The 20513-nt window shown below is 51.4% G+C and overlaps 1 protein-coding gene across 4 annotated transcripts in view; it reads left to right on the top strand.

Annotated features, from left to right (window-relative positions):
* The first annotated feature begins 214 nt into the window (after positions 1 to 214).
* LTBP2 (latent transforming growth factor beta binding protein 2) overlaps positions 215 to 20513 on the top strand; it is a 71159-nt gene continuing 50860 nt past the window's right edge. For all 4 annotated transcript variants that reach the window (XM_030949841.1, XM_030949842.1, XM_030949843.1 and 1 more), the window contains exons 1-3: positions 215 to 811; positions 8698 to 8768; positions 14419 to 14665. In XM_030949841.1, coding sequence (XP_030805701.1) covers positions 357 to 811; positions 8698 to 8768; positions 14419 to 14665 — 773 coding nt within the window. In that variant the 5' untranslated portion in view covers positions 215 to 356. The remainder of the gene's footprint in view (positions 812 to 8697; positions 8769 to 14418; positions 14666 to 20513) is intronic.

Genomic DNA, 20513 nt, shown 5'->3' with positions numbered 1-20513 from the left:
AAAATAAAACCCTCCATCCCCTCCAGGCGCTGCCAGTGCCAGAGGCAGGCGCGAAGGTGCTTGGAGCTGCCTGCGGGAGCGCGGGATCTCGCTGGCAGCCCGGAGAGCAGGACCGGCCGCCCTTCTCCTCTTCCTCCTCCTGCGGGGGCCGCCCGGCAGCCCTCTCCCCAGCTCAGCACTGCTCTCTGCGCCCCCGGCCCCGGTGGGCGGCAAGTCCCGTCGGAGTCCCGGAACGGGATGGGGCGGTGAGCGGGGGCGGAGAGCCGGCGGTCCCCGCTGCCCCGCGCCCGCCGGGGATGCCTGCCGGGCTCTGAGCGCTCCGCACCGCCCGTCTCCCCTCGCCACCGGCTGACACCATGCGGGGCGCTGCCGCCAGCCTCCTCCCGCTCACCTTCGCCGTCCTCCTGGGCTTCGCCCGCTGCCGGCCGGACTCGGCGGCCAGGCTGGAGCCGGGGGCCGGGGGAGCGGCGCGGCTGCGGAGCCGGGGGGCTGCCCTGGGGGCGGCGGGCACGGCGAACGGCCCGTCCCCAGCGTCCCGGTCCCCTCCACCGTCACGGCCCCTCCCCGCAGCCCTCCACGTGGATCGCGGCTCCGCGGCCGCCGCGGGGAGCCCGAGCGGTGCCGACGGCCGGAGGCAGCGTCCCGACCGCGGGCTGCCCGCGCCGCGGGGCCAAGCGGGAGATGCCGGGCTCGGTCCCGGCGCGGGGCAGAGGAACCGGCAGGACTCCTCCCGCCAGCGGCAGGGCAGCGGGCTGAAGGCGCGAGTGGTGCCCCGGGCGAAGGAGCCAAGCGGCAGAGGGAGGATGGCGGGGTAAGTGCTGCGGCCGGGGGGATCCTGCCGGGGGTGCGCAGCGTGAGCCCCGGTGGTCCTGGCGCTGGGAGCCCCGGACGGAGGGGCAGGGTCCCATCCCGCGCCCCGTGTGCTTCCCCTTTTCCATCCCACGGGCGCTCCCGGCGCTGCCACGTCCCCCGCGGGATGGCGGGCAGTGCTCCCCCGGGACCGGGTCCGAGCGGCGCAGTGGGAGCCCGCTGGGTGCTCGCTGTCCTGCGGCGCGTCTGTCCCGCTCTGGCGGCCGCGCCGCTGCAGCCACTCGTGGGTGCCTGTGTGTGTCGGTGTGCACGCAGGCGGGGCGCGTTCCCGAGTGTGCGTGGGCCGCCGGGCCGCCGCCTGCCAGGCGTGGGGCTGCGTGCTTCCGGCGTGCTGGGATGCCGTGCCCTGTGGCAGGCCGGGCTCCGGCCGGCAGCCAGCTGCGCGGCAGCGGCAGCGTCCCCGCTGCCCTCCGGAGCTGCCCTGGGAGGCCTGCACGGTGGGGGACTCCCGAGGGGGATCCAGTATGATTGAGGTGGTGGAGGAGCTGAAGGGGCTTGCTTGGCTCTGCGGGACGGAGCGTGTCTGCTGCCGCTCTTGCTGCAGGTACCTGGCCTCTTGGCTCCTTCCTCCCATAATGGGCCCCTTGTAAGCACTCCACGCCGCAGCTTCCCATGGCTTGAGTTGGCTCAGCCGAAGGAGGCTTCCTATGACTTGCCTGGCAGGGCTGCTTCCAGCTCCAGCCTCTGGCTGCAGCCCTGAGGAGGTGGAGGGGATATCGTATGGCGGAGCCAGCTGCTCCATCGTGAGGGGAGCCTGCCGTTTGTGCAGGGCTGATGGACTCCTCAGCCCGGGGCCCCTTCCTCGGCAGTTCGCCCGCTGCTCCCCCGTGGCTGATGCCCTCGGAGATCAGCTCCTTTGCCACTTGGGCAGGGCTGCCAAACCATCGCGCTGGAGTTTGACCAGCCCGTGTGGTACTGTGTGTGTCTGCTCTTACGTGAGCCTTGCTAGGGGGACTGTGGGGGCAGGCTCTGGGTTACAGCCCTCTGGCATGGGCAGAAATGTCTTCTTCTAACATCTGGTGGGGAGCTTCGCTAGAATACAAAAGGTCTGTCTCTGGGTTTTCTCTCTCCCATACTCATCTCCTTGTAAAGTTTAGAGACAGAAATGTTTTCTGTGCCACTCTGTGTGCTTTCCTTCAACACATCCACAGAAGCACCAAGTTCACTCTACTTCTATTATGTTTGATACATAAAGTATCACTAGCAGCTAGGCATGTAGGTTCTGAGCTTACCCAGCTCATTATCTTGGCTTGTCAGCCACCCAGAGACGGAGTCTTGGGAAGATTCACTTCTGCTCAGTCAGATTTGGAAACATTTTTGGGCTCAGAAAGATTTTATCCTTTCTGCAGTTGGAATGTTGTCAGTGTTGCTTTGGGATCATGTAGCAGTTTGGTTGAATTGGAGTCATCTGATACCCAGCATGTTTGTTTTCAGACTGCAGCTGCCTCTGGTGACAACAGCTGGCCTGTGCTGCTGTCAGGAGCTGAGGGCAGCCCCAAGGTTCACACTGTGCTCGGAAGAGCCCTGAACCTTTTTGCAAGTAGCTTTCATCCCTTAATCCAGAGTGTAAACAGGGACGCTTGGTCCAGCACTTACACAGTTTACCTGTTATTATCTATATCTGAGTGTGCCACTGCCTCCAAGCTCAAAGTAAGGAAGAGCTGTGTCCTAGTGCTGTGTTTCTCATGCAGGCTCTGCTGCACTTTCTGCCTCTGCTCTGCACTGGAAGATCAAAGCTGGGGATACAGAGCTTTCTGCAGTCCCCAAGAGCTTCAGTTCTGCAAAGTCTCTGTAATGGCTTTCTGTCTGTTCTGGACTCCAAAGCATCACTTTGAAGCTTCTCTATAACTTACTGTCTTTGGAGCTTAAGAGGAAGCCTAGCTGAAACAACTGTCCATGAGTAACCTCATGGTGCTGCTCCTCATGGAAAGCTAGCTGCTGCTGCTGCCTCCAGCCACTCTGGGAGCCTCTGCCCTTCCACCTCATCCATCTTCTTACACCCCTTGCTGCACTAGACACATTTTCATCCAGGAAACTCAGGGCCCCTAGAAAACTTCAGTTTGTGATGTTTCATTTTTTGCCAGGTGGGATATTTTCTGTTTTGTTATTTACACTGAACTCCTGCTAGTCTCTGGTATGACAACCTTCATTTTCCCTTACTCAGGTAACTTTGCAGGCACACTAAACCCTAGTACTATTTATTTATACAATTATTTTGGCTAAAAATCACAACTCCTGCATGTGTTGCCTTTCCAGATTCCCAAGTGAGAGCTCTCTGCTGGTACCTTCAGGGGCCCTGCAGAGTTCTGTGGTTGAAAAAACACTTTTATTGGCACTCTGTGTTTTTCTAGATAATTATTTTCTCACCTTGTCTGATAGCTTCATACCCAAGGTTGAGTTTCTTTCCTGGGGACTCTTTGGATGCCATCCTGCTCAGTCTCTCTCTGACCTCTCTGACCTTTTTGCAGGTGTGACTTGTACAAACAATTTCATGAACGCATCCAACTTCAAGACTTGCAAGAGCTGGGTTTTAGTATTTTTCCCAAAAGATTCACTGTGAGGTGACTTTTGATATCCCTACAAACATCACAGAAATTTACTGACTTCTGACACTGAGTGAAGAAAACAGTCCAGCCCTGAAAACAACACTGCTTTGCTCTGCTCAGCTTAACATCCCAGTTTCTCCAGCTCCCCTGACTAGAAGGATTTTCCTCTTGAGTGTTGTGGGGTAGGGTAGCAGTGACACATGCCAGCTGTGACTGTATCTGTGTGCTGGATGCATCCCGAATTTGGGCTGGCCAGTCCTGCTGTGAGGACACTGTGGGCACCTCCCTCTACATCAGTGTCCCTTCGGATGTGTCCCCTCTTGTTCTTCTGCCCCATGGCTGGGAGGGTGGGTCACAGTGATGAGGAAGGTGGATAATGGGAGAGTAATCTGGGGAAGCCTCTAGTTCTGGTACCTGCCTGGACACTTTCAAGGGGCATGTGAAGCTTCCCAGGTAGCAGGCAAAGAGTCCCAGACTCATTCTTTCTCCCTCCCATTTTCTTTTTGGGCATTCTACACCCCAGTCCACATTTTATTGCTGTTGTAGACACCATCTGTGGCTGTGTAATCCTGCTTTACCCAGGCTTTGTGGCATATAGGTTCTTGCTGCAATGTGTTTATAGGATTGCTCAGGAGTGGAGGCAGTTAAATGCTGGTGTGGACTTGGCAGAGAGTTTTCAGTGACTCATCGATGCCAACAGCCTTTTGCTAATGTTCTTCACTGGGTCTGACTGCAAATATTTCATAGGCATTTGGATGAAGTTCACTTTCCTGCAGTAGAAAGGCAGACCTGATGATCTAATGGTCCCTCTGGCCTCCTGTGAGGATGCTGTACATTATCTGAATGGAGTCAGCATATCTGGCAGCACAGAGTTCTGTGTGAAGCTGAAAGATGATGCATAGATTGCTATTAAAATAAGAGGTGGAAAAAAGGCTTCTGAATGCTTCAGAAACAGCATGTGATCATTGCTGTAAAAGCCATGATCTTACTACTGTTTTCTTGTTTTCCTTCCCCCTGCTGCCTGTTATGGTTGCTTGGTCTTGTTTAAGATAACACTGCAAGATCTTGCAGGCTGTTCCCATCCTGGGTACCTCTGCAGCCTGAGTCTGATCCTGTTGGTGGCCTCTGGCTGCAGCAGCAAAGGAGGGGATGAGGGAGTGGCTTGCAGCAGCTCCTTTGCTCAAGTCCAAGGCTGTGCCAGTGCATCCAGTCAGGGCTATGAATGGTTCTTCTGAGCACAGGGAGGCTTCATGGCACTGGCTTCAGCTCTGTGGGGAGTTTCAAGGAGCTGTCTCTCCCAGAAAATGAGCAAGTGGGTGAATAGTGCTTGGGAGCTCCTGTACACCAAGCTCAACATGCCAGGGATTGTACCTGGGCATGGCCTCAGGGTGTACCTGGTACTTGGTGAATAGTGCTTGGGAGCTCCTGTACACCAAGCTCAACATGCCAGGGATTGTACCTGGGCATGGCCTCAGGGTGTACCTGGTACTTGAGGCAGAGGCTGGGGTGTGGATCCAGTGCCCCACTCTGCATTTTCCCAGAAAAGTACTGAGTTGTGCCTTAGGGCTTTCTCTGGTACTGTGGCTGTTTAGCTGTCTGAGCTATTCAGTGCCCTTTCTGTTCAAAAAGGGGGAACTGGCTATTGGAAATGGTCTCTGTCTGCTTTGGTCTGAGCTGGACTGGGAACTATTTTGGAAGGTGCTAAGTAGCCCATGAGCCCTGAAGCAGCACAGTGTTACAAGAAATCAGGCTCCGTGCCTTTGAATGTTCTCAGCAATGTTTCATTTTGCAGGATATGTGCTAGTTGACCTGACCCTTAGGAAGGCAAATACATTATTAAAATCTTCCACTGGTAAGGAGACAGAGATAGGAAATACTGATTGTTTGCTGCAGGCTTGTTTTGGCATCAGTGTTAGGGCTGGGATGAGGGCATCCCATGGAATGTGACCAATATGAGGTTCAGTGGAGCTTCAGTTTGCAAGACCCATGTGAGGACATGTCCTCCCTTCTGCTTTGACAGTTGAGTTTCTTTCCACCTGGGAGAGCTGCTGACCCCTCCACATGCCCATTCATCCTCTGGTCTCCGTGCAGCCCAGGCTGCCCTGGATGAGGGTGTGAGCCATGCTCCCATTTCCTTTCTGCTCTGCTTCCTGTTCCAAGGAGTGGGCGAGCAGGAGAAAACCTGCTCAGGCAGCTGCTGAATGCTTCAAAGTTCCGATCCTGGCTCTGGCTTGTGCCATTGTTAGGTCTCCAGGGGCTCGGTGTGTCACTCACAGCACCCTGCAGCTCCTCTTGCCGGGCAGTTCTGCCCGATGCCTTGGAAGTGCTTGTTCCCTGTGCCATGAGGGGTGACCAGAGGCTGCTCAGTGTCTGCAGGTAGCTCCTCAGGAGACACCCCCATTGTGGTGACACCAGACCTGGAGGGACCCTGCCACTTGTTTGTTCTCCAGAAGCAGCACTGGATGGAGTGGCCAAGGGCTGGGCTTGCCCCACAGGGGCCTCGTGCTTGAGCCACATCTTTGCCTGAAGTGTCTGTGGTGTCATGTGCAGCAGGACAAATGGATGTGGAAGCCACCACTCTCTCTCAAGCACCATCCCACAATGTTGTAAACATGCCATGCTCCTTAAATTTAATGGGATTAATTCTGAATTCTTTGCAAGGCAGTGCAAACCCCATGGTGTTCAAACCAGGCAAATGACAACAAAATACTTGAAGTAGAACCAGAAGTGCTCAAGAATGGGTCCCATGCAGCAAAGCTCCCATAGCTATTTTCTTGCAGCTGATACTCTTGCTTACCTGTGCCTCATGCTCTGTGAGGTCCTGCTCACTAGGCTTTCATCAGAAAATAGCTGTGGTTCTTCTCTACTCTCCAGTGCTACCTACATGTTGTTCCTTCCAGCTGCTCATTTCCAGCGTAGGAGATCCTCCCTGCCTCCATCTGTTCCCATTCTCTCATCCAAGACCTTATGGTAGGAAGGAACATTTCCATCCAGGAAATGTTCTGCCCCTGAGGGCCCCCCTGCCAGGCTGTCCTCCCTCCAGGAGCATTGCCCTGGTTGGTGCTGGCATCAACACCAACCCCTTCCCCTGGGGCTGGCAGCTCATGTCTGGGGTTGGCAGTGACACAGAGTGGCTCTGTTCAGGAGAGATTTGTGCTGAACCCAACAGGGGTTTCATGACTCCAGGAGTGGCCTTGTCTGCTCAGGCTTGGGCCCCTGTCTATTTGAGCCTTGGACCTTTTTTCCTATGACTGCTGGCTTGGTGTTGGCATTGAGAGCAGCTATTTTGCCCACAAGAAACATGATTTTCTGGATAAGTTGAGGTGGGAAAGGGCAAGGGCTTTGCTCACTGAAGAGACTGAATATGACTTATGAGGTGTGTTTCACCTGTGCCAAAGGAAGAATGGGAGCTGTGACGGTCTAAGCAAAGCTGCTTATGTTGCTGCTTGGAGTAGAGTCCCTCTCAGGACCTTAATTATCCAAAGACCTGCTCCAGCTCAATAGTTTTCTCTTTTTGCTGATCAGGACACTTGAAAATGTTTAAGGCTTTGTGAGCTCTTATGCAGTAAATAAAGGAAGGGTTGTTTTTTTTTTTAATGGATGCTTTCTGAGGATGTCTTAAGGAAGAGACTCATACATCTCTTTGAGTTGACAGACAAAATGCTGGAAATTGGTGGTTTTGCCCAGCCAGAGTACATATGAGTTTGTGTTAGAATTACTTTGGCTTGTTCTGCTTGCAGGAAGTTGCACCAAGGGAATTTAAGTGCTTTCTCCCTATAAAAATCTGCCCGGATTAATACAACATTAATCCTGAAGGACTAGGTAACACTTTTAGATGATGTGTCTTCTCAGACCACTTCCCTTTCCCACATGGAGCAATTGTACCTCTGCAGGCAGCTTCATTTGGGAACACCAGAACAATCCTTGGCATACCTGCCACCCACTGTCCTTGGCTCTCCTAAAATGTGAGCCCCACAGCTCGAGCCCTGGCACTTCTGGAGTCCCATCTCAGGCCATGTGGATGCAGGAGTCAGGAGGATGCCAGTTTAGAGCAGGATCTTCCTCTGACCCTGCTGTGTTCATGTTAAAGTCAACCCAGAAGACAAATGTGCATGTTTCTGTGGTTCCTGTAAATTCTGTCAGCAGCTCTGACTGCCTTGTCCAGCATTAGAAATAAACCATACTTTCCACTTCTTTCCCAGAGGATTTCCAGAGCTTTCTGGCTATTTCTAAGTTTCTATCTTTTGACAACTGTTCTTTCTCATCTACCTCAACATGCAAAGGTTACCTATTTCTAAAATCTTCCCTCCATGATGATTAATTCTCTTGGAGAGCACCCTGGAACTTGTTATTCCTTCTCATTATAGACACTTAAATATGATGTGACCAGAGGAAGCAGCATTAGCTGCCTGTTTGGGCATTGCAGAGCACCCCTGAGATGCCCAGCACTGTCTGTGATAGCTGTATGTTGACAGCCATCCCTACCTGAAAACAGACAAGAAAGGAGAGGTGGGGATGATGTCATTTATGTAAGGGCAGTCAAAAAGTAACTGCAGCTAAATCCTGGATTCAACACTCATGGAAATGATTTCAGCATCTTGGAATTAGTGTAGCTCTGTGCACATCAGGTGGACACAAATTTCATAGCACCAGAGAGTCCTCAGTGCCCTGGTTCACTGCACTAGAGACAGATCACAAAGGCAGGACTGGGGTGCTTGCAAAGGGAGAGCAAGCTGGGGAGCATCCCAGAGTGTGGCTTCTGACATGCCATCCCTGCCAGGGCAGGGCTGGGCGATGAACAGCAGCAGGCAGCAGCAGTTAGGTGGAGAATGAAGTGTTCTCCTTGGCTGGAGCAGCTCAGGACATTGGCAGGGGCAAGATACTATGACCAAAGTTGAAATTGGGCCCAATTTACACCCCAATACCATGAAGAACCATGAGATCTTTAATGATCTGTGGCTGCTGGCCTCCAATTGCTCTCAGGAGGAAAATGGTTCCTCTGAGTACTGTGCCAGGAATCCAGTAAAATGCCAGTTCAAAAGGGAGCTCCTCTCTCAGGGATAGCTCACACTGCAGCATTCACAATCCTTGGGGGTTTCTTTTCCAAACACTTAAACAACTCAGCCCTTGTCCCATTGGTTTTGATCTCAGCTGCTGGTCCATCTGGAAGGAAATATCAGATGCTGCAGGAAATAATTTTGTGGGTGACTCAGAGGTGATGGCTGCAGCAAGACCTCAGCTTCCCCCTCTCCTAACCACACTGCTTTGTCTCTCTGCTTAGGCCAAACGTCTGTGGCAGACAGTGTTGCCCAGGATGGACCACAGCTCCAGGCACAAACCGCTGCATCAAACGTGAGTATGACAGTCTCAGCCAGTGCAAGTCTGAGAATGCACCTCTAAAAAGTGCTTGAATACTTCTGTGACCCCACACACTCCCCATGCACTGTGCCAGGGCAGGAGATAAATCCTGGGGTCTGTGGACGCAGTTCCAAAGCCTTGCTGTGGGAATGCCAGGCTATAGGTCAGCTCTTCCTGTCTGCCAGCAAAGCTGGAGTAGAGTAATTATGGTTTTATTTCATTATTGTTATTAGTGTCCATCCATGGCAGGATCTTGTTGGGGCAGGGCATTGCAGGGCCAATTTATGGTGCGCGCTAGCCATGTGTGAGTTTTGAGCCTTGGGCTCCCACTTGTCCTGCTTGGAGCCAAGACGGGTCTGTGAGAGTTCCAGCAGCTGGGAACTGGCAGACTGGGGCAGTGCTCATGTGGGTGAGCATTGCTGATGCTGAGTGGGGAATCAGGGCTGCAAATTATCTGAGTGCTATTAACAAAAGCAATTAATGGGTTTGGCACAAGGGCTGGGATGGGTGGGGCTGGAGCCTGGGGTGCCTAAGATGGCAGTGAGGCGCAGGGAGCTCCTGCAGTGCAAAACTGCCTGGCCAGGACCCTCCTGCCTACCCACAGAGGAAGCATGAAGTGCTCTGCTCACCCAGGCAGCCCTGGTACGGCCCTGTGGGCTGTGGCCATTGTGGGCTCCCTGGTACAGCCCTGGAAGAGAAGATGTTTGGGTAAGCACCAGTGCATTGCCCGCCAGAGACAAGTGAGCTGCCGCCTCCATCCTCAATAGCTCCTCAGCTCTGACCAGCCCCTGTGTGACCCCTGTCCCTGAACAGCAGGACTGCGCCAGCAGCTCATCCGTGGGCTTTGCCAGGCCCTGCTGGCCCCGGGCACCTGCCCGGTCCCGGGGAGGTGCAGGGCTGCCTGTGGCTCCCTGTCAGCTCTGGGGGCAGGAGCGCAGGCCGGGGGGAACGCCCAGCCCAGAACAGCGACAGCATCTGCCTTTACTGTGGCGGCAGCAGCAGCTGCCCAGATGTGAGGCAGGGAAGGAGGCTCAGCTTTGTTTGCCGCGGGATCTCACGGCCGTGCTGGGGTGAGTGCATTAGCGATCCTGTTTGGGAGCAGGGGGCCAAGGGCTGACTCACCTCCCTTCTCCCTCTCCCCCACGCGACAGAAGCCAAACGGTAGAGAGCGTGCTGTGCTGCCAGACAGTGTCTGTAAACACAGCGCGGGCCAGCCGTGGCAGCATCTTTCTCTCATTAGGGATTTTGGTAGGAGCAGTGGATCTGGGCTTGCAGCCACGCAGGCTGCCTGGTGATTGCTCAGGTGCTGAGCCCTTGTTCCCAAGGATTCATTAAAAGGACAGTGTCAACATGATCAGGCCTGACAGTGTCCCCATGACCAGGGACGGGAAAGCTCAGCCAGGACTTCGGTGGAGACTGGTGGTGTGTAAACATAATTTAATTCCCAGCTACCTCCTTCCCTGAGCTTTTCTGGTGGACTTCAAGCTGCTGGAGACATACAGCTGATTTTAAAGCTGCCAAGGCAAGCTGGACAGCCCATCCCCATTAAGTTTCTGCACTGTAATGCTGTTTAATGTCTATTCCCATGGTCTTTGATATGTGGCACATCAAGGAAGTCAGTGGGGTAGAAATGCAGCCAGAGAGAACCTCTTAAGAGTGATGAAACATGTAAGAATTAGTATTCAGGTGTTGGACAGATACTTGGTTTTCAAGGATTTGAGCCTTGAGGTACAGGACAGAGGACATGTCAAATTGTTGCCATAATCTACTTCCTCTCACCTACCAAGGGCGGTGGTTTCTTCCTCACCCATGCTTTTGTAGGCACATTATTCTTTCAGTATCCCTGCATATGACTTAACTCTAGCCTTAGGGAAGTGTCTCTCTGTATGTTTCAGATTTGAGAACCAAAGTTGCAGTGAGGACTTGTAGAATTTTCAGACAGTCTGTGACTGGGAAGATAAAAAGAGAAAATATCTTTCCCTGGAACAACAGCATCTCCTGGGAAAGTGGAAATGAGCTAAGGGAGTTTAGGAGGAAGACCTTGCCTATTTGCAGATATCCCTGTGACCTCTGCCCGCAGGCTGCCAGGTGATCCCATTGAGCTGCATACAGGGGCTGTATGCCGTGAGGCTCCAGAGGTCCTCTCACAGAAGGGGCCTTTAGGGATAGTGAGCTGCATCTGAATGTAGGCCTGAAGGGTTCAACCTCCTGCCTGTTTAACTTTGTTCTGGAGTGAGACTCTGGCCATTATGTTCTTAGTTTGGTGGAGAAGAAACCTGTATGCACAAGTAGCCAGATGCCCCCTTGCACTGCCCACATTTTCGGGGCTGCAGTGGCTGCAGCGTACACTTGTCAGTAATTTAGCTGCTGCCTATTAGCTCATCATGCTCAGCCTCCCCATGTTAGTTTATCAGCCTCCACTTTCATCAGCATTATTCATGATGGTTCTTTGCTGCTTCCAGAGATATTATCCTAGGCTGGGAATGCAGCATGAGCTTTTTTCCTGACATGAATATTTTCAAGTTTAAAAGAAACATTTTTAATCAGTGTGTCAGGAAGGACTAAATAAACTAATGCACTTTCCAATCTTCTACAGATGGTCTTGCAGTTAAGATGGTGAATAAAGGTGCAGGGATTCCAAGCTGAGTCTCTGGCTCTGCTGTGGCCTCACAGCGTGACTTCAGACAGTCCCATTAGCATCCCTGGGGCTTTTCCACATCTGCAAAATGACATTCACATGCCTCTTCATTTGTTTTTCTTCTGAGCGGTGGCTATAGGGTTTTTTGAACCCTGGCTGTTCGTCACTGAAGTTGTGTTTTCTCTCTGTTATTCCTGCATTGCTGTTGGGCTACCTCCCTGTCACTCTGCACAGATCTCACTTGTGGTAAACTGTCCATCCCTTCTGGATGTGCTCCCACAGTCAGAGCTATAAGTTAGAACTGAGCTTAGGTACATAACTTTTCCATGAGAGAGTGGACTGAATAACCCCAGTGGTACAAGTCCTTCAGCACCTTCTCAGTTTTCCTATGGAGACCCTAGCTGATGGACAGGTTCCCCTTTATTTTAAATGGAACTGCACAGGAGCTGCTTACAGTAAAGATCTACATCACTCTCCTAGATGAAAAGCATGAGCAGAGCTTCAGGGACTCAGTTATTGAATGTTACCTTGCATGTCATTGCTCAACCCTGGGCCAGGTGTGCCTGCAGAGCAAAGCAAGGCTGAACTTGGTGGCATTCCCCTCTGGCAGGCCTGGCTGGGTGGTCAGAGTCATGCCACAGTCATCCCTGCTGTGTGACCTTGGTGGGAAAGCTTACCTCATGCACTAAAGACTAGACTTGATCTGTGAGGGCACTGCTAGATGTTCTTGAACAAACTACATTTTCTAGTAGTGATACTTCAGCAGTGCTCCAAGTCTTATTCTTTTATTAAGAGTTTTGAGATGACTATTTTTGTTTCCCCTAATCCCCAGCTCCTGGAAGAGGTGATTACGTGAGACTCCAGTGAGAAGACACGAGTGCCTGTCATCTTTAGAGAAACTGTTTATAGTACCCCAAGCTGGGGAGCAACACCTCAAAGTAACCCCTGAGGTCAGAAAACAGAAAGCAAAGAGAAAGATTTCAAATATATACGTGTATTTTAACCATCTTGTTTCTTCTGCTAATGTTATGGTTTGGGGGGCCTGACTGGTGATTTCACACACTTGTAACTGGCAGTGCTGCCACTGACTGATCTGCTCTCCTTATATTGCATAGCTGAACTGGGTGAAAACCAACAAATTTTAAAGCTCTTTCAGCTTCTCCCTGAGTCTGTAAAGGCAACTAGGAAGGGGATTAATCCTAGAGCTGAAATATTTCAGCTAGGGCAGCTCCCCATTCATCCTGCTTGAAGAGACCAGAAGACTAATCCCATTCCCTTCTTCCTCTTCTCTATGTAAACTGCCTTAGGGGCTTTTTAGAGTGCCTGGTCACTTATCAGCACTTTCCTGCTGAAGGGTACAGTCTAAGGTGACTCTGTTGGTGGGAGAGGTTGTGAGAACTGCTGTGGTTCCAGGTCCCAGCATCGTGGCTCTGCAGTATTTCAGCATGTGAAGTGGTTGTTTTCAATGGCAGGCTTCCTGGGCTGATGGCCTTTGTTAAAAAGCAGGCATTTATTGGGAGATAACAGTAGGGACTGGCAGCTTATTTAAATCACAGCTGAGTTTTGTATTATAAATTACATCAACTTCTGGAGTGCCAGACTTCCCAGAGACGCTTAATTCCTGCCTGACTAGGACCTTGTCCCTGTTCCAGGGACTGCAGTGTTGGCTGATTTATTTTACTGGGAGATTTCATCAAAACCTCTGGCTTTAACCTATACAGCCTTACGTGACTTGGGGTCTCCTTCTCCTTGAGATCTTCCTCTCTTCCTGAGTGTTAACATAGTAATAAACATCACATGAAGCATTCCAGTGAACATATCCTTGATCTAGTTAGGAAAAGCTGATGGCAGGCTAGTTTTGGGATGAGGGAAAAGTTGTGGGGGCTATGCTGCTGTGAAAGGAATTCAAGTGTTGCATAAGGACTTCTCTCACTTGATGACAGCAGGATGATGTGTGGATGGCACACAAGGAACGAGCTGTCTGTATGTTTGTTGTCCAGAAGCAGTGTTTCTCACAGGCACAATTGTATCTCACAGGAGTGGAGAGCACAGCCAGAAGGGGAGGGACATGCTCTTGAAAACCCTGCAGCTGTGTGCAAAGGTGGTGAGATGCCCCTGCAGTCTCCCTGGGGCAATCCTGGGAGAGGCGGTGGCTTCATGGGTTGAAACCCATTCACAGGGTTTCCATGTGGCTGGAGTTTAGTGTTCACCTTGTGTTGTTCAGCAAGGTTTTATTACCCTTTGACCAGCTGGCACCTTCTTTCTTTGAAGGACAACACTGTTTTCCAGTGCCTTTTCAATTACCCTTGCTCAGAACAATGAGCCCAGTTCTACTGAAGCAATCTGTGGATTCCTGGCTGCTGCTGCCTGGGTCATAAACCCAATTTGGCATCTGTTGACTTGGGAAGTGTTAGGGTCCTGTGTATAATTAATAGCACTTTCCTCCCGGGGCGCAAACTGAAGCTGATGTGTTGTAATTAGGAACACACAGGCTCAGAGGTTGATTTAGGCATAAGGTTAATGAACTGTAAGTCCCCATAGCAGTGGAGGAATTTGGGTGACTCCAAAATCAGCTGTGGAAGGAAAGCTGGAAAGCACTGAAGGGGACAGGCCAGGGACACTGTGCAAATCAGACCCCAAAACAGACTAAAGGTAACATGCAATCCCTTGCTTTGTGAATTAGGACCTATTCCTGTCCAGAGCACTCTGGACAGGAATAGGTAATGCGGGCAATGCTGGCAGCCATGTGCTCTCTGAACAGGCCATGCTGCTCATTTCTGAACTTTCTGAAATGAGCCTTGCTGGAGAAGAGCTCTGCAGAGACCAGTGTGGAGAATAGAGGTGACCTTGTGTTAGGGGCTGACAGCAGTTGTAACACCAAGGCTGTGCAGGTCACCTGCCTGTAGAGATGAGATGGGACTGTCCCGGTTGTGCTGCCCCAGCTGGGTGTCACCACCATGGGGCTCAAGTCCTGTGTCCACTAACTGCCTTTCTGTGTCTCCTCAGCTGTCTGCGACCCGCCATGCCAGAACAAGGGCTCCTGCAGCCGCCCCCAGGTCTGTACCTGTCGCTCAGGCTTCCAGGGCTCCCGCTGTGAAGAAGTTGTTCCTGAGCAGGAGTACCACCCGCCTGGTGCCGCTGCTGCTGCCTTCCAGCCCCCCACAGGCTCCCTCCGGAGGAGGACCAGCACAATAGGGCGGGATGCCTCCCCGCACGGGGCTCAGGCGCCCATCCCACGGCACGTCCCAGCTGTGTAAGTCTAACCTGAGTCCCGGCATCATGCTCTGCCCAGCCCTCAGGCAAATAACACCTTGGTCAGCTGGGCCACAGCCTCTGCTTCAGGAGACCAGGCAACTTGGCTCTTGATGAACACTCCTCCATAAGCTGTGGTAGCTGACATAAGGGGCTCAGGTCCTGCTGTCCCTCCAAGGGACTCAGTTTGTTTCCAGCACTTTGTCACAGTTCCCTGGCTACACAGGAATGAGACGGGCTAATGATGATCCCGTGAGGAAGGAGAACTGTGAAGGTCATCAGTTTGCCCTTGTCCTGTTGGTGAATAGCCTTCATGGTAGCAGCAGGGTGGACAGAGGAGTAGTGGGTAAATCTCTTTCCCAAGAGGATATGTTTAGAGCAATATATCCAGGTAGTATCCACAGAAGAGAACATCTGAGGTGTGCTTGTAGGTGCTGGTATTAGCAAAACCATGACCCTCAGAGATGTCTCCTGGCAGACTCTAGCAATTATTGAGCCATTTATTCTGTATTTCTGAGTAATTTTGCTTTGGTTTGGGTCATTTTGGTACTCAGGAGGATGCCTGCATATTGGGTACAGAAGCAAAGGTGTCGCTGCTGGAGCTCAGAGGTCCATGCAGGAGGGAGTGTGAGGAGTGTGTTAAGCTCAGGATGACAACTGTGGCATCATCTGGTCTTTTCAGAGAGGAAGGACCTAGTGCTTCAGTGCACCTGCCTCAGATCAATGCTGAGATGCTCCTGTACCTGAGCTGCCACTGCTTCACAAAACTTTGTGTTTTGTGACATCCTGCTGGAGCTGTAGCTGTTTTTACTGAATGAGGCAGTAAACATGGCAGAGGTGTCTTTCCCTAATAAGCACTGCTACCGTGCCAGCAACTCTTTGGGGATGGAGCATTGAGAGTCGTGCCTGCTACAATAACCCACACATATTATTTGTTTGGGGTTTTTTAGACCATCTCCACTTCTCTGTAAGAGTCCATGAATGTGGGAGCAAATTGTTAGACTGCATCACCCCTAAAGGCCCCTGTGTTTCTTGGAGCAGTTCACTCAATTGCTGGGCCAGAAAGACTGGTTTTGTTGGTAGCCACTAAAGCAGAGAATTTTCTCCTGGCTTCCAGCAGGAGCCCCTCAGTCACAGTCAGGAAGACATTACAGCAAATTACAGGTGCTTAACCAGGATGTAACTTCAGTTTTTCCTTTACCTTCCCTGAACTTTTGGCTTTCTCTGTCAACATCACTTTGAGCTGCCTGAGGAGAGGGCAATTTGGCCTTTGCTTTTCTATTTTCCTGCAGTTGTTTCCAAGGTTCCCATTGCCCCTACAGTAGTGCCTGCCTTTCTGTCTCTTTTGAAGCAGAGGCAATGCACGGGCTGGAGACAATTCTAGACCCTTGGCTGTCAACAAGTTTGGAGAGGCTCAAATGATTGGCAAAGATTTTACTGGCGCCAAGTAGTTCACTGAAGCTGACATATCTTGGTGTCCAAATGGAAGACTATCTGATAGAAACCAAATTCAGGAAAGGCAGAGGTGATGCTGGCAGGGAGAGGTGGGCAAGCCCCTGTCATTGCTGCTCCAAGAGAGGCTTGCTGCCCAAGTGAGCACGCAGCCCTCTCATGTGCCTGTAATCCTGGGCATTGCTGATGAGCTTCCCTGTGGTGATGACCTCCTCCTACCCCTCTGTGCTACCACTCTGTGAGGAGGGCCTGGAGGGGAGGGAGAGCAGAGTCCTTGGAGATACAGCACCTGTTGAAGGCTTTCCCTGTAGGGAACATGACCCCAGGCTCCGCACAGAGGACGGAGGGCTGTGCAGGCACTGGCAGAGCATTCTTGCCCAGTCAGTCAGACATAGCAGCCAGTGATCACTGAGCTGGGATTGCTGAATGCCCAGCTGCCCAACGTACCTTAAATCCTCTGGCACTATCCCAAGGAAACAGGACTCCATGAAGGACAGTGCTCTGCTTTTCCTCCTTATCTGTCCACGAAGGCCATAGGATGTCACCTTCATCCCATGCTTCAGCAAGAGAATCTGACTATTGTCCTTTGCAATGGCCATAGGTAGGACACCAGGACATGTCCACCACTGACTGCCTTCTGGAGATGTCCTGAAGGATTTGCTGAGGCTGCTGTGTGCCTCTCCAAGAGGGAGTTGTCACCACCCCTGAGTGCTGTGCTGCCCAGGCAATGTTTACCAGGCCTGCTTTGCAGGCAGGTGGAGGGCTGCCTGCACCCTGGCACTGGTCTGCATTTAAATGCCTCTCTTCAGCCCCTGGGTGTTCTTCTATAGAATTCAGTCACTTGGATTTTTTCTGTGGTCTGTGGAACTTATAACATGGTGTGGTACTGCATAACTTAAAAGCCTTGTTGCTGTTAGAAGAGTTATTTTCCAAAAGTTTTTGACTGTCCCTTTCAGCATGCCAACTTCTGGGCTAGCTGCAGAGCCTGTAAGAGTGAGCATCTGCAGCCAAAGGCATGGTCTTGGCCATGCCCTCCCATTGCTTCACTTGTTGGTCCCCACCTGATCTCTGGGTGAGTTGGCTCAGTTCAGCAAACCAGCAAAAAAAATGAACACAGCAAAACCAAAGATAATTTTCTGCCAGTTCAGTGGACTAAATTGTCTTATTGGAAGATCATGAGACCAAAAGAATTGGACAGAACTGTAAGTCTAGCAGTGGAGGGGAGGAAAGGAGGGGTGGGAAAGTCACTTCTCTAGGCTGGTTATTTGTCTCATGAAACCACACTCTTAGACTTGTCTGAACTTGCAGTGACAACATCATCTCTTTCCACTGAAGTACTTTCTGTGCTTTTGCATGAAGCTTTCTTCATACAGCTCGGCTGTAGCAGCAAAAGCAAGAAGTTTGTCTTAAAAGAGCTAGGTAGTGGTTGTTCATGTTTGCAGGTATGAGGATTGGTTTTTAGGCTCTGCAAACTCAGAGCTGCATTCACTGGAGTTCAGTTCACTGTCAAGTGTGAGAGGAGCAGCTTGGCTTGTCAGGTCCATGGTCTGCTCCAGGGTGAGGGTGGGTTGTGCTGGTGGACACTGACTTTTTCTAGTCAGCCTGGCGTGATTTCACAGGAGCTGGCTTACTTGTCTGATTTGTCAATGAGGAAGAGGTAGAAGAAGTTCTTGAATGGTTCAGTGGATGGAGGACACTGGTGATTCTAGGTCAGTATTGTGAGAAGACTCTGAGGACAAATACCCAGTCCCCAGCCTCCCTGTACATTTGCTTACAAGCAGGAGTTAAACAAAAGTAGGAGCTTATAGACATCTAAGCCTTGTCTTGCTGTTCCAAGACAGGAACTCAATCCTCATATGAGTAAATTTGCGTTCTCTTTTTGTTTATTTGCATCTATATTGGCTTTACTTGTCTTTGTTTGTACAGAGCTAACTATCAGAAGCTCTGAAGCCATGCACTAGAACAGTACTACATTAGATTCCCTATAAACATGTAACAAAACCCATGGATCCTCCACAGAGATCTGGTCTCTAAGAAGTAATTGGGCTGCTTTTGGTTTCAATTACCAATTGAAGACTCTTCAATTTGAAGTGAGTCTTCAGAGAGAGAGTTAAGAGAGCAGCCAGCTGAATTAGTTAGGAACTGCCTGGACCAAAATTTTCCCCACTTACCTGAGTGATGGGACTGCTTTAAAATTATTTCTTGTCCTTATCTAGTTGGACTTGCTGCTTACCATGACTGTACCTTCATTGTGGGGAGTAACCTGGTCTGGAGGTAGGAAATTTTGGGGAGTCTGTAGGAGCCCATTAAGTGTTGGTGAAGAGCATGACCAGATAGGTGCCTATTTTCATGGTTCTGCTTCTGGTATGTACATGCTTCTGGTTCTCCTTCAGGCCCTCCAGAGCCACAGTAGCCTTCTGTGAGAGCCCAGGAAGCACAGCTGGGACAGCAGAGATGTTACTGTCAGTCTTCTACCCTCAGGTATCTCCTCACCCTTGGTGAGAACTGGCAGCTCCTTGAGCAGCAGGGCTGTACCAGTCATATGCAACTGGTTGTACTGGCTGGTTGGTGTTTTCACCTGTCAGATGTGAGGGCTGGTGAGTGGACCTGTGGGCATTCCCACTGTAGCTGTCATAGACCCTTTTCTGGGTGTGCTGGCAGTCTTGGGAAGATGTGGATTGAAGGTCAGCTTGAATGTTGTCTGAGCACAGGCATCAGTGCTGTGGAGTTACTTGTAGCCCTCAGTATTTCTGTTTGGAGAGGTACTGGGTAAGAACCACTCCATCCTGGGCTGGCCTCCATGGTGTGCATTCTCTCTTCTTCCTGGGACTAAAGAAGAAGATGTATTCGGTCTTACTTGAGCTCAACCCTTGCCCAGGCAAGGACAAGGCTAGGAGAAGGGCAGCTCTGGGTCTGCTTTGCTGACACCAGAGCTGGTGATGCTCCTCCAGCTGTCATCCCTGGAAGTACAGGCTAAGCAATGAGTACCACTTCCCAAGTCCCTTCAGCAGCCTGTGGCTCAGTGCAGATTTGGAGTCAGGTGTCTGAGGGAGCCTGTGGAGACTTGTTAGCTGCTGCAGAAGCTGAGAGGGCCCCATTCTGTGCTGGGTGGAACAGCAAGTGCTCTGGAGAGCAAAATCCTGGGGGTGTTAGAGGCCCTCCCAGCATGGACTAGCTGCAAACCCTCCCTCTTCTTGATCTCAGGCTGAATCTCTGCCTGGAGAAGCAAAGCCCTGATGGATGATTGTGCGGGTGGAGTTGCACCTCAGCCAGAAGCCGAGCTAAATGGAAACAGCTTTGTTTTCCTAAGGCTGGAGTATCAGCAGAATTCATGTTTATTTAGCAGGGAGTGGAGAGGGTTTGTTCCCTTGCCCCTTACCCTCAGGATGGCTGACCAGATGCCTTTGACTCTGGGCAGTGTGTGTGGAGGGTCCTGTTGCTGCCCCTGAGAAGGCCCCTTGTGCCAGGAGTGTTGTGCATAAATCTGTAGCCAGCATCTGTGCAAGGGGGCTGTGCTGCCTGGATGGGAGGTGTGTGCTGGGTGATGGCTGCTTGCAGAGCAAGGCATCCTTCCTCTGGGAAGAGAAGCAGAGATGTCTGGGACCTGCAAAGCATTCCCCCAGTGATGCAGGCAAGGGAAAAGGACATAGCTGTGGTGTAAGGTGCTGAGACATTGTGCAGACAGCTTAATGCAGCTAAGCTCTTGAGGGCAGGGCGCTTCCTCTGAGAGGGTTCTGTTTAGGCAAGGCAGTTGCTGGGAGCTGCCTGGTGTTTTCAGGATGGAAAAGGAAGAAGGCTGAGTTGCAACATGCCTGGCCCAGTGATTTCTGATCTCAGAGTCTCCTCTGCAGCACCCTGGAGGAGACATCTCCTCCCTTCCTGATGAGAGGAAGTGCTGTATGCAGCCCTTGAGGAGCTGTAGCAAGCGCTCCTGGCCTGGGAACACTGGGAACCTCATGCCAGCACGCAGGCTCTGCCAAAATCTCTGTTCTCTCTCCTGGAAGCAAAGGATTAGAACAGCAGGGAGCAAACAGATGGGAGGATCTTGAGTGGGTGGCAGAGGTTGCTGGATGGAGAAAGTGTATTTCCCCGCATTTGAAAATTGTTCTCTTTCATTTGAAAATCCTGTCCTGGTGGTAGTCAAATGTCAAGCATGATCCTTTGCAAAGGGGAGTGGAGCCCATGGATGGATCCAAAGCTGTCTGCCCTGGGGTCACCACTTAAACCACGACATTGAGAACTGTGGCTTGGCAAAATCAGCTTGATGAGCTTGTTGTCATTGAGGACTAGCAGATAGAACAAAAAGTTCACTGCAAGGTCACTTGCTTTTTAAAGACGCTGCTCCAAACAGAGGCAGATTTGTCTTAATTGTTAAAGCAGGATCTGGAGCCTCCTGT

Source organism: Camarhynchus parvulus, chromosome 5 (assembly GCF_901933205.1).
Source record: "Camarhynchus parvulus chromosome 5, STF_HiC, whole genome shotgun sequence".
Taxonomy (NCBI): Eukaryota; Metazoa; Chordata; class Aves; order Passeriformes; family Thraupidae; genus Camarhynchus; species Camarhynchus parvulus.
The sequence above is the reverse complement of the archived record's forward strand: the minus strand, read 5'-3'. Positions and strand labels throughout refer to the sequence as shown.